General features: G+C 36.5%; 1 protein-coding gene across 3 annotated transcripts in view; it reads right to left on the minus strand.

Annotated features, from left to right (window-relative positions):
• Positions 1-888: 888 nt before the first annotated feature.
• Positions 889-18,067, minus strand: part of LManII (Lysosomal alpha-mannosidase II) — a 65,185-nt gene continuing 48,006 nt past the window's right edge. For all 3 annotated transcript variants that reach the window (XM_085940618.1, XM_085940617.1, XM_085940619.1), the window contains exons 14-22: positions 17,038-17,459; positions 15,524-15,669; positions 13,854-13,932; positions 12,719-12,843; positions 9,848-9,999; positions 7,605-7,729; positions 6,279-6,414; positions 3,625-3,743; positions 889-1,848 (exon numbers count right to left, since the gene is read on the minus strand). In XM_085940618.1, coding sequence (XP_085796744.1) covers positions 1,267-1,848; positions 3,625-3,743; positions 6,279-6,414; positions 7,605-7,729; positions 9,848-9,999; positions 12,719-12,843; positions 13,854-13,932; positions 15,524-15,669; positions 17,038-17,459 — 1,886 coding nt within the window. In that variant the 3' untranslated portion in view covers positions 889-1,266. The remainder of the gene's footprint in view (positions 1,849-3,624; positions 3,744-6,278; positions 6,415-7,604; positions 7,730-9,847; positions 10,000-12,718; positions 12,844-13,853; positions 13,933-15,523; positions 15,670-17,037; positions 17,460-18,067) is intronic.

Here is an 18,067-nt window from a genome sequence, read left to right on the forward strand (position 1 = left end):
ATGTCTTTGGGAAACGTATTGACTAGTCTTGCATCGCTCGCTAATGGTGCCTGATAAGCTTGACACGAGGAAATGATTCTGATCCAGAATAGGTCATGGATGCGAGACGTAGTTGTTCACCCACTCGATCCGAGTTCTATTGATGAGGATTAGGTTTTGGTTCAACAAGTTTTTCATTACTTTCGTCTTTGAGACCTTGCGTCTACGATTTTCAGGCTCCTGCATCCTGTTCTGAAGGCGTTATGCCCAACATGCTGTCATGGTGCCGTACGTAAGACGCTAGCCTCTTATGCGGGAGCTCCGGGTTCAAATCCCGGTGAGGACACAATATATGTATGTGATTTTCTCAAAGCCTGGGTGTTTGTGATTGTTTTACTTCTATTACTAAATACACTACTGTTATTGGGTCTCTAGGTCTGTTGAAGTGTTAAAAAGTATATAAAAATGCACCTTTCCATGCCACGTTGCGTTCACTATAATATGTTAAAATAAATAAAGTTGCATTTGAATGTCGTGATTAGAGTAATGTCCAGAGAACACGGAATTAATGGGAACTGAAATACCTAACGGGTGCGGAATAATCCGAGTGTGGAAAACTATGGTCACATGTCAAGAATATGTCATTCTAAGTTTGTTCTTCGTTCTGCCAACTGCTCTCGGTTTATGCACTGACGCTCATTCAATATTGGTAACTTTGAAGGTTGCAACAGACACTATTGTATGTCTATAATGTGTGATTAATTTTCGTAGGACACTCACACATTCAAAACCCTGTTTCAAAATGTAGTCTATCTGAATTATATTTATTAATCTGTTTTGTGGTAATGTCCCATGGTAGCCATATTATACGCCTGGCAGTTGTCAATTTAATTAAAAACAACACAAAAATACATTTATAATAGTTTAATTTTTATTTACAAAGTTAATATCACATTGGTTGATATTTAAAAAATATATATAAAATATATAATATGGATTCTTAATTATCATACAGTAGGTTAGTTATTCACATTTTAAAATAGTTGGTGTGATTTGATTCTTCTTCTTCATCGATTTCATCATGACTGAGGATCACAGTTATTCTGAGGTACTGCTGGAATTATGCAGAATGACATAAATGTAGAATTCAAATTTTTTACAATTCGAGTAGAATTTACCATAAAACGCGACGCTAGTTAGAAGAGTGGAATCAACAAGGATAAGCCTGAAGGATAGTCCAGCATTAAATCGAGAATAAATCTGTGATGATGCTAAAATATTAATCTCTTAATCCAAGAACGTCGCCTTGACGATGAACGTCCTGATCTGCATCGGCTCGAGAGTTATTTCCAAGCCGTTGTCTCTAAGAGTATCATGCATTTTGCGATCACGATGATGATGATGATGATGGGCTTTGGTGTGCGGTTTAATGTCGTCCCCATAATGAGATCGTGAAGAACGTGATTTTCTAATTGGTGTACGCATACTTTCATTCAATATCTCCATGACATGGTTCTTGCCATCTGGATCGTAGATACTGGCCAGCTCTTTTATACGTTTGTACGTTACTTCATCTAATGGCGGCAATTCGGTTGTTTCTTTGGCTGCTTCTTCTGTCTTTGCGTTCCAGTCGAATCTTTTTGAGTCTTCCAAGTACTGGTTTCCTCCGAGGGTTGTCTCTCTGATTGAGTGGATCTTGATGTCTGAGAATATCCAGCCGAGGTTCACTTTGACGCTCTTTGAGAGTACTGCCGGATCGTCTGACTTTTGGATGAAGTGCTCCAGCCTTATGAGAACTGTATCATCTCGCCATGGTTCAAGAGTTAGCAGATGGACGTTGGGTGGAAGCTCTGCAGTCAATCCGCTGAACTGTAAACAAAAAATAATAATAAATATTTAAATAAATTGAGATATTCCTTCCGGCCGTAAGAAAATCAACAGTAAGTTGCACCCACAGAACAGATTATTAATAAGATAGAAATGCAAAAGCCAGTTACCATAAGTAGATTACTTTAAAGCATGATTTGGTTTATGACTTATGTAAGTCATTAATTACTAAGTGGATTTACAGTTAGGCCATAAAACTGGAAGAACCATACAGTCTACTCAAATATTACTAATATTGAATGCGCATTCTATTTTAATGAAAATCTTTAATATCATAATCATTTGGGGTCGATACACTGCTAGATGAAGTCCTCCCTTAGCTCCATCCACTCGTCTCTGTCCGTGGTTCTTCGCTGCCACGTATATCCACCGAACTTTATGAGTTCACCGTCTATCCAATGGGTTTTAGTGCGTCTCTGTTGGCGTTTAGTGCCCCTTAGGTACCACTGTATGACAGCATTTGACAAATTTTAATGTATACAGATGTACATATTGAAAATAACTTAGATGTGTTTAAGTGTATTCTATTATATTTCTCCACACCCTGGAATTGTACCCTTTTTACAGCAACGCCCTGAAGGCAACACACTTCATTTAATAAACTATATAATATATATTTTTTATTCAACGAATAAGCATAAGATTTGAGAATGTAACATTCTATATATTGAATATACACCATTTGAAAACATCTCATGCATATACACACTAGAAAAAATCATTTTGTGGAATAAAATACGACACCCGATGGGACTTGAACCTGTATCTGCTGCATCATAACGCAATTCGATAAGCATTGCATGTAAGATGCCCGTAGCTCAATTGGAAAAGCATCTGGCGCGAATCCAGCAGATACAGGTTCAAGTCCCGTCGGGTCTACAAAATGATTTATTCGAGTGTGTATATGCATGAGATGTTTTCAAATTATGTATATTGTGTAACACACTTCCCTTATTTTTGTGTATTTTCTAAAAAAGTCGTAGGACACTCAGACATTCAAAACCCTACGTTAAAATGTAGTGTATTGGGTATCGTTATATTATGTTTTGAATGCAAAATCGGTTACATAACGCAAAGCCCTATTTAATTATATAATCATGACTATGCATATGGCCCATAGTTATTATTGACCAACTGAATTTAATTCGTGGCAATCTGGAAAAAGACTTTTTCATTTATCAAATTATTAATATAATAAAATTGTTAGGATCTGCTAGGTCTGTTAGGTCGGTCCAACCAGTTGTTGGGCCCATCGGCCCGTCCGACTTGGTTGCTACTAAGGCCAATTATCTTGCATTTAAAAATTGCGGCGTCTTACTGCGGGCGTGAAGATCTCTTCACATAATATTTGTTGTCCGTATGATTAGCTTCATTATTTTTGTTATATAAATACACTGGAATCATTTTTATTTTTATAATTTCCTTGTGCTCTTCTCTCCCCGGCACTTTGCATTAGAAAGTAACTTGTAACTCAGTCAGAGCTCACTTTGAGCGTAGCAACCTTAGTTCTGGGTATCTTCTCCTAGGGCATTCCCGGCCTAAAACTGAACTAGATGCTGCACATCGCCAATGTAGGGCCACATGATAAGCTCGATTAAGACCGGGTGTGGTGCGTGGCGGTTTTGGTTTGGAAGGATTAACTTTAATGGCAATAGATTATTTTCAAAATACTCAAAATTACATATTATAACGCAAACGATTAAATGGGTTTGCTTAATTTCTTGTAGGTTTCAGAGCATTTAGCACATTTTAACTTACTTCATTTCTGGCTTCGTTCCAGCGATCGTAGGTGAGATTCTCAGCTGGTGACACGAAGATGACCGGCTCCAGGAGTTTCTCCAGCGCTAGCTGCTTACTGACGGCTGTTGCAGTGGTGTCTATAAATAAATAGTTATAATATTGAATATTGATGACATCCAAAAATGTGTAAAGCTTCATCATTCTTACAAATGAAAATCGTACAATGCTCACATTCAGTCTGGGCAAACACTATATAAAATTTCTTTTATTTTGTTAACTGCCAATTCATGGTGGAACTGCATTGTATTGTTGTTTAATTTAATAAAACGCATTTTTTTTTAGTACTTTTTCCACTTTTAATCAATAAATTAGGAACGGTTTCGTCCGCCTCAGAGGGACATTTTCAAATGTCCCTCTGAGGCGTAGTGAAGGTAGGCTGTAGATATATAGTAGCTGTAGAGAAAATAGTGTACATTTGTCAGACATACTTATTTGTTTTTATTGAATTAATTAACTAACTACTAACTAAACGAACTAGTTATAAACTACATAAAAAAATAGTCCTATCAAAAGTTGTTTGCAGACCAGTCTGAAAATATGGAGACTAATTTTATAATACCTCACTTCTATACTATTGTGAAGCGCGCTGGCTATCTCGTGAAAAAATCAAATAAAAGGGTCAATGTCACAATGTTAAATTTGAGGCAAATTTGTTTAGGAACGATAATTTTGTTGTTAAACTTCTCTATTTGGTTGGAATAAAAAAAAAGAGTGAATAAATCAATGCAAGGACCACTACTGCATTCACTGATTTAAAAAGACAAAGTGTAGGCAGTCATAAAAAATTGGAGCTTTGGAAAAAATAAGTTCGCCATGTTTCCACTTTTAAATGATTTCTGCGCCAGATATATTGAAGCAAACAAAAATCTACTTACTGAGTTCTTGGTTAGTTTTCTAATGCACTTTTCACATTATTTCATTAATAGTAAAAAAAGCTGCTTTGTTTCAGGGCTATTAAATATTTTAAATATGTGGTTGTGCGTTGCAATTTGACGTGACACCTATTATGATGATTGATATATTTATTTTTTTTCAATTCAATTCAATTCATTTTTTTTTTAACATATTGTGGACATTACAAATTATAAGTTTAAGACGTTCACAACATGACACTTAGAAACAAATATATATAAATATAACAGTATTACATAAAAAAAGAGATATATCAGTAGATGAATTAGATAGGTACAAGGAAGTACACCGGATGAGTTAAGCAGACCCTATTTTAAGATTTTATAAAACAACATCCACCTAAACTCATTCTCACGTAGGTGGAATATATCAACACCCGAAGCAATTTCGTTGAACATAGTTATCACTCTCCCAATTGGCATTACCAGTGGCAGGTTGGTTCTGCACCTTGGGAGAATAAACAACTGGTGGTCTCTATTTCTAAGATAGTTATCAGGGACACACAAGTCAACACTGCCCAGAATGGCAGAGTTCTCATTTATACCTTGTATAAGTCGAAAAAAATACGTAGCTAAATAAAGATTTCTGCTAAATTGCAGACTGCAGTATGTAAGCATGCCTAAGAGAAAGTCAGTTGGATAAAGCCACGGATAGTATCCATACAACCTCAAGTAAAGAAGTCTCAAGAATTTCTTCTGTACCCTCTCCACCATAAGGCCATACTTCAACTGGTGCGGTGCCCAAACAATAGACCCACTCCTTTTAGTTTACTTTTCATACTGTTTTTGTGATATTGCATATATTATTATTTATTCTTCTTTACACTGTTTCTTTGTTTTTAAATGTCATGTTGTGAACGTCTTAAATTTGTAATTTGTAATGTTCACGGTATGTAAAAAAAAAAAAATGAAATTTGAAATACTTAAATGATAATTCCCGTGTATATTAAGTAGTAAAACCTTGTTTATTTTTATATATATTTTTCATTTTTGTATTAGGACATTGTTGACTATTTAAAAAGGTGTCTGTATTATTTAAGGTGACGCATCAGTGAAACGCCAAATAACTTTTAACTGTAGGCGCGATGAATTGGACTCGCTCGCCATTCAGTGAGAGAATGTCGAGCCAGGAACACGTCACTTTGCTGCGTGATGGCGACGGGCCAATTAATTCTAAAATCGTGTAAAGATGACTAAAAACGTTACCCATTTACTTTAAAAAGAAAACATGTCAATGAATATATTATTATTGTTACTAATAGAACAATAAACAGAACATAAAATGGACGTATGTTGGATTTATATGACAAATAATATTTCGTTTGACAGGCGTCATTTGCACCCGCGACCCGCAATCCGCGCATCGTCTAGCAACGATCTTTTTAGACCGTGCCTCAACTAATGCACGGCCTTAATGAAATAAAGGGGGGGGGGGAGGTGGCAAGATTAGATTTTTTTTAAGGAGGCGTAGTAACATAATGTTTGGAAACCACTGATATAGTCAGTACCAGTCATACTGCACCGGTAAGCAATAATATGAAACTTAAGAATATTTGGCTGCACACTTCGATAATAATTACGGCACACCAGTGTGCCGCTGCTTATCGGTTGAAAACTCCTATAAAGCCTAGTAAGTATACAATAATATGCTTTCTTTAAATTTAAGAATCATTATATTATAAAGTGTGATGAAGAAGCTACCTCTGATCTTCTGCTTTTCGTTTCCGAAGAACACGTAATGCTTTCCCCTGGCAACCAATCCAAGTCCATTGTCTCCACCCTCGTTGAGGGCTTCTCCAACTCCGAAGGCGTCGTCATGCAGCAGACGTCTGTGTACCTGCAAACGAAAGAAACAGTCGAGTTAGTAATATCCATTCATTACTTTTTTTTTTTTTTAAATTACAAACATGGTAACCATTTCTTGACGAAATTTAAAACCACATATAGGTATATAGTTTTGAAATTATTCGAAAGAAGGAAATTCGGTAGAGTCAGTAGATTAATTGGTTTCATGGTCACAGTAGATAAGTGAAACACATGTGTTCGAATACCATTCGATAAAAGTCATCATAATAATCACTATGATAAAAGTATTAATAGGAATATTTTGTATTACAGCATGCTCAGACGATATCTATATTATGTATTTTATCCAGTGTAAGGACCCAATGGGTTGGGCGAATGGCTAACAACTATCACCCGTAAACAAATCTGTTAATACAACCTCTATTATGTGCAGGAGTATATGTTCCGATTAGGGTCGAACGTGGTAAGTTACTTTTATTTTTACATGGTGAGAACCACAGAACTGAATTTACTCTGAAAGCCACTCGACATAGATTGAGCGATTAAGGTATTGTGAAACTGGAATCAATTTATTACTTGATAACGGTCAGGCCATAAAGCGCAAGGAATACAAGGTGGTCAGAGTATCCACAAATATTACCAATACTGAATGCCCGTTGCGTTTACGTGGCAAACTTTAATATCAGACGTAATTAACATTTTATTTAACACGTGTTTAAGGTTATACCATAATGTCTCCACACTCGAAATTTAAGTATTCTTACAACCTCCCCCAGAAGCTAACCCGCTTCCCATTATTTTTGTGTTTCCTGGCGAAAAAAAATGTCTGGTTAACCAGCATTGAATGGATTGTTCGCAATGAAAGCAATTGCAATTACAGATGACGAATCCATCAACTAGGTGATCAGCGATGGTCTTGAGTTGTAAACCCATCAATAGAGAAAGCAAAAAAAAACAAGTGAAAAACCCATTGAGAAATTAACTGACAGCTACAGTTTATTTTGTATATCGTGGGTTAGCGAAAGGTTGGAGGGGCCGCCAAATATCCTAGCCTGGGGCCCGCTTCAGGATGTAGGGGTCATGCCCCATTTATACAGAAAGCGAGAGAGTGTGCAACGGGTGTTTTGGGCCACGAAAAAACAAAATAATGTAGATTTACTTAGAGCCGTTTCGTAGCTTCTGTGAGTACCATAGATTATTCGGGTCTTGGTTTACGCTTACCATCAATTCCACTTCTCCATCCTTGAGCGAGCTTCCACCTTGAGCTCTGTCGTTAAGCACGAAGAGCTGGTTACCTGTGCTGGCGTCTTCGATCGAAATCATGGATGTCACTGGATAGTAGTTGCCTATAGATTAAAAAAAATGTATTATTCATTGTCATAAGGCCATAAACAACCAATGAGAAAACATTTTGAATCTCATAGTACAAATATTTTTTTTGTAAATAAATGTCTTAGCAGTAGAGCGTAAGTTATCGTCAAATGAATCTGCAATATTGTCACTTATTACTAACTTAATCGGTAGATTAGGGGACTTTTTTTCTTTAAATTTAAAAATGTATTTGTTTGGGCCAATTATGGTAGCGCTAATCCCATACAAATTCCCTACCTACATCTCATAATTATTGTCACCATCCTGGCACTGTAGTACCAAGCACATTAATAAACACTAAATGACAAGCAGTTACCTGTAGACGATGAGAGCCTCAAGACGTGCACTAGTCGAACTTTCTTATGGAACTACATAGAATATTCCGAATCCGGAAATTTGTACGTAAACAGTTCACCACAGGACACTTATTCGTGCCCCGCAGTACGTGAAACATGAGTTCGTGTAACATTTAATCAAATGACGAGTTCTAAGTTAAGCATTTCACCGTGGAGTATATTTGTACGTATGCTACAACATGTGAAGATGTCTTTACTAGGTTAGGTTAGGTTAAGAATAATCTGATTGGAACAGTACTATTTGTAAACTATCGCCGCATTTTGTAAGATACGTACAAATGTATTCCACGGTGAAATGGGTACAGTTCAGTTATGAGGAATACAGCGGCAAACATAGTTTGAAAATAGCCGATATACTGGATTATTTGTTAGTTTAACCTAACCAAACCTAACCTAACCTAACCCAACCTAACCTAACCTAAACTAACCCAAACTAACAAATAATCCAGTATATCGGGTATTTTCAAAATCTGTTTTCCGCTGTATTCCTCATAACCGAACTGTACCTTGAAATGTTCAACGAAGAACTCGTCATTTGATAAAATGTTATACGAACTCATGTTTCACGTACTGCGGCGCACGAATGACAAGTGTCCCACGATGAACTGCATATGTACAACTTACATGTAACCTTCATAAAGATTTGCATTTGATAGCGTATCAGTGTTGCCATAGTTTGAAAGTGGAATTATAGTACAGAGCCTCCAGAATTATAGTATTTGGGGATAAAATATAGTACGCGTTGTCATCTGTTGAAAATATATAGGTTTTTGTTTGTCAGAAAAAAAATAACGGACAATTTAGTAGAATGTGAATTTAGTAGAAAAATATTTCACCGCGGGCCGCAGGTTCCCAATTTTTCATAGTCGGCTTGTTTTTTTAGAAGAAATATTTCACCGCGGGCCGCATGTTCCCAATTTTTCATGGTCGGCTCGTTTTTTTAGGAGAAAAATTTCAGATTCCCAAATTTTCAAAGACGGCTCGTTTTTACAGAATGAAGTTTTACGGAATTATGTAGAATGAAGAAATATCAGTAGATTCCAGAAAATATCAGTAGATTCAGTATATTGGCAAAATTATCAAAAAATATCAGTAGACATGGCAATTGCGAAATTATAGTACTTTTTACATATTTTTTCCGAAATTCAAAATTATAGTATTTTGGGCGTACTATACCTATTTTATATCGTACATAGTACGCGGACCAAAATTATAGTACAAATACTATAATTATAGTACGGTTGGCAACACTGCGTATAAAATACAGTTAACACGAGAACTTTAACCGAATGACCGTTTGGTGCATCACAATATTGCTGATTGGTTTGGAGCAACTCGAAACAGACCCATTATTTCATTAAAAAATCATCTTCAGTGATGAAGCTGATTAATGGCTTCACAAATAAGCACAATTGTTGCGTTTCGAGTAACGAAAATTCACATCCTATTCTTGAAACACCTTTTACATCCACACAAATTAACAGTTTGGTGTGATTTACAATCTGGAGGTGTAACTTGACCGTATTTTTTTAAAACGAAAATAGCAATGCAGTTACTGTCAATGGAGAACGATGTATTATAACCATATTATAACCAATTCACTGATCTGACAACAAATAACCGTTTCATTTGCTTCGAATGTTCTATAGGTATTTAAAATTTCTCACAAATTTTATTCTCATATTCCTTTTCGTCAGGCGAATGCCTATCGAGATTTTATTACAAAACCATTCTCACCAGCGATTGGTTCGTTGACCTCCAGCGGCCAAGTTGGTCTCTTGTTGAAGACCCTCTTCAGCATCTGTCTTCCGTTGGAATCGGTGTAGAAGGTGCCGTCACTCTTGATGTCGGTGGTGAAGCGTGATATTATCTCCTTTCCGATTTTGTCACTGAAAGTTAAACATAAGTATAAATGAAATGGCAATGGGCTGGACGAGTGGAGAGCCTCTGGACAAATGCCGTTATTATAGTGGTACCTAAGGGGCACAAGACGCCCGCATGGATGCCGTAAAACCCGCTCGATACACGAACTCATAAAGTTCGGTGGATGTACGTGGCAGGAAAGAACTAGGGACCGAGAAGAGTGGTGCGAGCTAGGAGAGATCTTCATCCAGTAGTTGATCGGTCCCAGTTGATGATGATATTATATTGAAAATACTACAACAGAACATTAAGAGGAATTATTTACTTTCATTCTAGTGCGCAGAAATTATGTAAGTATTGTATTTTATATTATAATACTAGCGAGTACCCGGCATGCGTTGCAATGCCACTCAAAGAAAGAAAGTGTTTGTGTTTTCATTTTGTTTATTGAAGTGCTTTTGGATATACAATATTTTTTGTTTTTCCGTCTGGTGCGTACACGAATAAATCAGAAGGTTTTCCAACGCGTGAGCAGGCCACATACAGCTGTCCATGTGAGAAGCATGGATTTTCCAAATTTGGTATAGGAACGCATACGAATAGAAGAAGATAGAATAGAAGAAGATAGAATAGAAGAAGAAGAAGATGGTTGTATTAATTCTGAAACCTTTGCGGGCGTGCGCACAACAACTCGCCAAAGTTTCATCACAATCGGATGAATGGTATAGGAACGCATACGGGACAGACAAACAACCATTCATTTTTATATGGATAGAAAGGAGGTGCAAAGACTCCATACTAGGCGATCGCTTAAAACCTACGTTTATAAATACATAAATAAATAAAGTCATTTCAAAACTGAAAATTACCAACAGAGCCATCTGTTTCTGAGTATTATTACATAACTTAATTGAATTTAGCATTCACCCACACACACACATACATAGATAGATTCTTTCTGAGTATTTTGAATCTTCTACTAACACACAACAACAAAGACTTTGGATAATCAAAAGATGTAGTTTGACATTGTTTGTTCTTGAGAATTTTTTTCTGTCTAGCTCACTAAATTATGAAACGTGTAATCACTAAAATACAGAAGATGAAACAAGATTCAAATTCAAGTCCAGTAAATATGGATATCCTATTAGTTTTTTTTCTGCTACATACCATAGTCTGCCTTCGTTCAACAGGCACCCTTCACCACTGATAAATATACTCAATGTACAAATTAATAGTAACGTATTCGCTTATGAAGTAGTCGAATTCCATTTATATTTTATAGCCAACTTAACTAATAGTAGAATGATTTAACCAGAGCGTTGGAGCGGAGCTTGGAGCAGTAGCACGGAGCACTTGAGCAATGGGATTTTACCCGGAGCACTGAAAATTTGTAATGCTCCACTGTTCCGGATGTTTTTTTTATTATTAAATTTTCGTTCTAAAATCCAATGAAAATAGTGTATTTTGATACTTTGCAACACTGGAATTATTTGAAATATGGCAACACTGTCGACTGATAATTAACCTCATTTTTTTAACAGAAGAGGCAAATAATGAGAGACGATTTGCTGCCGACGATAATTTTGTTTAATAGAATTAATAATGAAAATGACGATTATTTTTAAACTACTTTTTTTTAACATTTGTATACATATTATATTACCCGGTGCGGAAAAGGCCCTGGAGCGGAGCCGGAGCAAGTATTAGGTCCCGGAGCGGAGCAACTCAAAAAAGGGTCCGCTCCAACGCTCTGGATTTAACTATACTTACATAATAATATGTTTCTAGTACCCCTATGATTATATCTTGTTTTATGCCAAAACTGTCAAACCTCACGCTATTATTGTATGTTTCCATTATAAATATTAAATTATTTGTTGCTTCAACAGTTTTAATATAACAGTTTATGTCTGAATTAATTAGGAAAATAAATAAATACAAACTACACCACTGCTGTGACCGAAGAGTGAAGCAGAAATTTACAGAGTACACCCTCTCTTTCTGTCATGATTTTCGGATTATGGGCGTTTGTTGTCAAAATTTTTGCGATAAGTTATTTTAGATCCAGTGACGTCCCGTGGGGGTAGGCAGATTGAGTGTCACTTGGGGGCGGCAGTTACTCGAAGGGCAGCAAATCGAGGAGAATCATTTGGAATATAGAAATAGCTACCTAAACTTAATGATAACGAAAATATCTTTCCATTAAAAAAATGAGCTCACTGGTTTTGTCGGGTTCGCGATATCTAGTTTACATCCGTTGCCCTTCGACGTCCTTGGTGACCAGAAACGACACGTGCAGATTTGCGAATAATTGGTCTGATATTTTGTTAGTGATGTATCCATATATCATATCACATTTCTTAGATATTGAACGCTTGAAAGGATGATAAAAATACTGTATAAAAAATGAGGCGACATTTTATCTAGAGACGTCACAGGTTAGATCGTTCTGAAGATGGGTTTATTGCACGAAACAGCTGTCAACAATATAATAAAATTCTGCCACATAGACGCCAGTCCAATTAATTAATATGTCAGTTAATTTCAATATTTTATTATGTTTATCCGAAATTGGGTACCTACGCTGGTTAAGTTAATGTCTCGAAAGGGGTACACCAACGCTGTTAGGCTTGAAAACACTGGTATAGAGAAGAGATGTTCTCTCTCACCGTCTTACTCATGTTTATATTTTGTGACTGACAACCCGCCGTTACTCAAGGGAATGAATTGTTGTTGACTTACCCAACTGGTATGGGTCCAACAAGCCATTCAAACTCGATGAGTTCCGCGTTGATTTGGTGATTGATCCTGACGATTTGAGATGCCCAATCGGAGAATTTCTGATGGAGTTCCTCTATCAATGGACCCTGGAAAACAATGAAAGGTATATTCTTAATGTTCTCGGTTCATTCACTCGGGACATATCCAGATGATTAATAACCACCCCTTGACAAACTCACAAGTTTTTTTTTTTTTTTAATTGTCATTAAGTTACTCACTACTAGGGATTCCAATCCCGGGATCCCGAGCTATTTTCGATTCCTATGAATCCCGGGATTGGTAAACATAATCCCGAAGATTTCGGGATTGGTTTTTTTATAAATATTTATGGAAAATAAAATAAAAACGAAAATATAACAGAAAAAATACTTTTAATAACAAATAAATAAATTAGAAATAAACTGAGTTTGAATGAAATTTGATTTATACCCATATTGTAAGTGGCCGATTCATTTTATTTTTTCACATAAATTAATAAAAATGAGAAAGATTGAAAAAAAACAATGCTTCGCACTTTTAACAAAGTAATTCCACCATGATCTCATACGTTTTACGGCAGTTTCATATTTGGCTGACTAATTAGATTTATGAAGCGGAAAGGCCATACACCACGATTTGCTTTACTATTTTAATCTCGCTAACCCATTCATTAAGTATTTACTATCAGAAACAGCAATCTCATATTAAATTCACATTATTATTTATATTACAATATTATTTTCTCCATTAAACTTATGTATTTTCAAGATTGAACGTACACAATATTAACAATAAAAATGTCTTTAGAAATTTTAGAAATTGTAAATTATCGAAAAAAAATCTCAAATTGCAAGCTTCAAAATTTTCCGCTAGGTTCTCTGCTGGCGTGCCTCTCCCCCTTAAGACAGTTGAAATTATAAATTATCAAAAAAATGTCTAAAATTACAAGCTTCGTATTTTTCCGCTAGGTGCCTCTGGTAAGTAGAAGCATCCCCCTTACGACTCCGATAAATCGATAGTGAACTGTATACATTTGTTTCAAATTTTAATTTCATATTTCTAATAATTATAAATGCCTCTCTAATTGGTTTGAAAATGACTGAGAGAAATCGCTTACCTTAAAGACAGTGTTGACTGGTTTGCCAATCTGGTATGCGGAGGTTCCATTGGGTCTGAAGATATATGCTCCAGAAGACCTGAATATCAGACAATAATACAAAATACCTTAAGTGGAAGCCACCATCAAAGGATTTCGATTTAAATTCAATAAAAATAATTACAAGTTAAAAAGAACTTTTTATATACAACGTTTTAAAATTTTCTGTTTAATTAATATGCTCAATATGCTCAAACTTGTACTTGATATTATTATGAAGTAAATAAAAAACAATCAAACAAACAAATATAGAATAAGTACTGAAATGTCATTTTGACATTTCATTTTGATTTCCATAGTAACGCACGTATATATTAATAATTTAGTTGCTAGGACCACTCCCTTAGCAACCAATAAAAATAGAAATACAAATAGAAATAACTTTTCATACAAAACAGAATTAAATGCATTGGCATCGTGTTATGATATATTCTAAAAGTTTCAAATGTCTAGCTAGTCGGGAAGTAAGTTAAAAATCGATTGCATGATATCTACTGGATAAACAACCACCGGACAAACAAGAATACGAGCTAATAAAAACGTTGTAAAATAATCATATACCTATGTAGGTCAAAGTACACTAAATTCGCATTTTACAAAACACGTGTAGAGCATATTTATTTTGCTCTGTGCTCATTGGTTACTGTAAATTGTACGTATGCAGTTCGCCATAGAACAGTTCACCGTGAGCTGTTATATCGAGATGGCCGAATATCATTATTGTTTCTTATATTCTCAGAATTTCATTGTTACAGAAATACTAATCCTTCAGTATTGGAATTTTAAATTATGTCCGGGATTCTAATTCACAGTGACTCAGGCATAGAAAAATGATTTTGGGGGGGCAGTACATTTTGAAAAATTATCCAGATTATTTTTTAAATCGATTTTTAAGGCGGCGAGTAAACAAAATAATATTTTGCAAGTGCCACTGACTTCCAATATTTATTTACCTTTAGATTCTAGTCGCTTCAGTCACATAATATCGCACTTTACACGTACATTCCCCGTACCCAGACACTCCGTACTTTGATTCAAGCAGTAAACACTTTCCTGCAGGTATAGCTAAGGGTCCACAAATGGTTATCGAATGCGCGCGGCTTATCAGTCATAATTATTAGAATCGTTAGTGTCCGTTTGTATCGTCGGCGCTGTCTCTTCGCTAACCTCGCGCCTGCAATGACTACACGTGTAACGATTCATTAAGGCTATAACCTCAGCTGAGGCATGGTCTAAAAAGATCGTAGCTATGCGACGCGCGGATTGTGCAAATGACGCGTGCCGAACAAAACATAATTTGTCATAAAAATTCAACATGCGTCCATTTAGTGTTATGTTTATTGTTATATTAGTAATAATAATAATATATTCATTGCCATGTTTTCTTTTTCGAGTACATGCGTAACGTTTTTTAGTCATCTTTACACGATATAAGACTATATTCCTACGACGCCATCACAAAACAAATTAACGTGCTCACACCTCGACTGTCGGTCTCCGATTGGCGACAAGTACGAAATTTCGTCCCACCTATTGTTGTAAATTATTTGCCGTTTCACTTATGTAGATATGCTCTTAAAACTTAAACATTTTTATGTGAAAATATTAGAAACAGAGAAAATATTAAATACCTGTTCTTAGCTTCTTCATTGTCTCCGGTCATGCCCTGGTAGTAGAGAAGCTCCTGCTTAAATGGTATCTTCGAGGAAGTTCCATTGTTCGTGAAGACTACAAAGTTGATGAGACCTGTGGCTGGGTCAACTGTCACTTGTATTTGCTGCAAGGAAAACAGAATTAAATTATTTTATTCATCGAGTCGGTCATAGTCATTAACTAGAAGGGAGAATTTCGATCTTAAAAATCGGTCTCAATCGAGTGTATCACGAGACCCAACGTTTGGATGTGAAGCACCAGCAATTTTTGAAGTTATACTTCTTTTGGCGCGTTTGGGAAATCAGATCAGAGTGTATTTTTGGCGTGTGACATGTAACACGTCATAATTTATTTTTTCACACGAAAAAAAACGCACTCGATTGGATTTGAACCACCGATTGCTCGGTTATCAGCCGAACGCTCTACCTTTACGCTACAGTATGATTCGGCGTTCCAATAAGCGGTCCTTTTTCTTGAGTGTGTAATTTAACAAGATAATTAAAAGCTAGTCGAAGAATCTAGGTTATCACAAGTTTTGTTTTTTGTTTTGTTACGCCAAAGAAGTATAACTTCTAACGCGCGTACATAAGTACACACACTGATTTTTTTATGCCTGGGAATGTCTCAGGAGTAGGCAGATACCCAAGACTGAGGTCGCCACGTACTCAAATGTGCTTTGACTGAGTATACAGAAACTTTCTAATGAAAAATGCCCATGGGAGAAAGGAGCAGGGTGAGCTAACACAAATAAATGATTTTAAATAATACATATATTCTTAGTACAAAAAAACAGTTTATGGCGAACAGGTTGGACGAACTGATGTGCCAACAGCTGGATAGACCAACTTGAGCTTCTCTTCCCATCCTGAGCACATTCTCAAACATTCCCAGATTGTGGTTTGCATCGAATCCACTGTGATCAGTCAAAAATTTACTGGTGTAGTGGTCAGGAGTCAAACCCGTCGTCGAGAAGGCTATCCGATAGTCAAGTCGTCCGGGTGAAGAAATAAAAAATATTATCAAATGTATAATTTTGAAAAATTTCAGACATGATAATTATTATACATATTGGAAAAAATCCTATGGACCCAATAAGGCCTTGTCCAGATGGCGCGTTTGACTCGCGCGTAAAAACTCGCGCGCTTTCCAGGTACATGACATGTGATCTCATTGAGCCGTCCACATGTAATCGATGCGTGTCACTTCTCGCGCGTGGTCGAGGTACAGGTGACCTCATTGATTTGTCCATGTGCACTCGTGGCGAATTGCGGCGAGACACGCGTTACCTGGACAAGCTCTAAAGGTAAACTTTAACACGTTTGACAGCAATTTCGATGGAGAAACTAAATAATGCTTCATCTTCAATATTATGCAATATCTTATGTTGAGCGGTTGTTGAGATAGGTAATAGGCGCGTAAAAATAATACTAAACTTTGCCATAAATGAATATAGTTATAATCCGTTTAATTGAAAAGGTTTTCTTGAACTGACCTCATTTCCAATAGTCAACTCTTCATCAGCCTGTCCCTTTCCAGCCAAATTCTTCGACAGATCTTGGAGCTTATCGGAGCTGATTCCACTAATCCTCAGGTGTGGCGCTTTGCTGTCGATAATCACTGGAGTGTTGCCGACGATGCCATCAGCTTGCATGACGTCATCGCGCACCGTCTTGTCGACCTGCTGCAGTGTTTCTTCTTCTTCGACAATATCGCTTGTGACAGAGCGCTTGTTGGCGACCTCGTTGTTCGTCACGGGTTCAGTCTGTGGCTCAGTTATGTAAAAGGATCTGTAGCCAAGAGGTGGGAGGTGAGGAATGTAGAAGATCAGTTCTGATGTCGCGTTGGACTTCCTGTCTGTGAGTTGATTGAGCGTGGCTTCGGAAATTGGCTGGACTTGAGTGGGCATCTGGGTACCTGACAAATAAATTGATAATGTAAGCTGCTGAGGTGCTCAACGGCACACGTGCGCCGCATATGTTAAAATGGAGATTTAATGGTATTTTCAGAGTATGATCCTGGACATTCCTTAAACTTTTTAGATAACCTAACCGAAAAAAAATCTTTTTTTTCAAACGGTACATGTTCAAACACACGCGTTAACGTGATCTTACTACCTACTTCATTTATCGTTAGTCAACTTATGGCTACGGCCGTATGTTGTAGCTTAACCACTGGGAAACGCCAATAGAAATGGCGTATTTCAAAAAAATACTACCTTATTCTTAGGTCAATAATTATTATAAAACAATCATTATTTAAACATTACTTAAATGCACATCACAAATTTGCTCTAATCGTAAAAAAATCGCCTGCTATGCTATTTGAATATGATTTTCTTAAGGAGGTTTGCACCTTTGTTTTTTTTTTAAATCCCTGATCGACGGACAACCGAAACTTTAAAAAATGCCAACACTTCTGATTGCGGAACGCGACGTTGCGTCGATAGCTCACAACTTTCGCAGCTGTCAGCTAATTTGATCTGTGCGGTGACGTCCCGTGGGTGTAGGCAGATTGAGCGTCGC

The sequence above is a fragment of the Rhyacophila brunnea genome, unplaced genomic scaffold (genome assembly GCF_057557595.1).
Source record: "Rhyacophila brunnea isolate RB1 unplaced genomic scaffold, BYU_Rbru_1.0 scaffold_13, whole genome shotgun sequence".
Classification (NCBI taxonomy): Eukaryota; Metazoa; Arthropoda; class Insecta; order Trichoptera; family Rhyacophilidae; genus Rhyacophila; species Rhyacophila brunnea.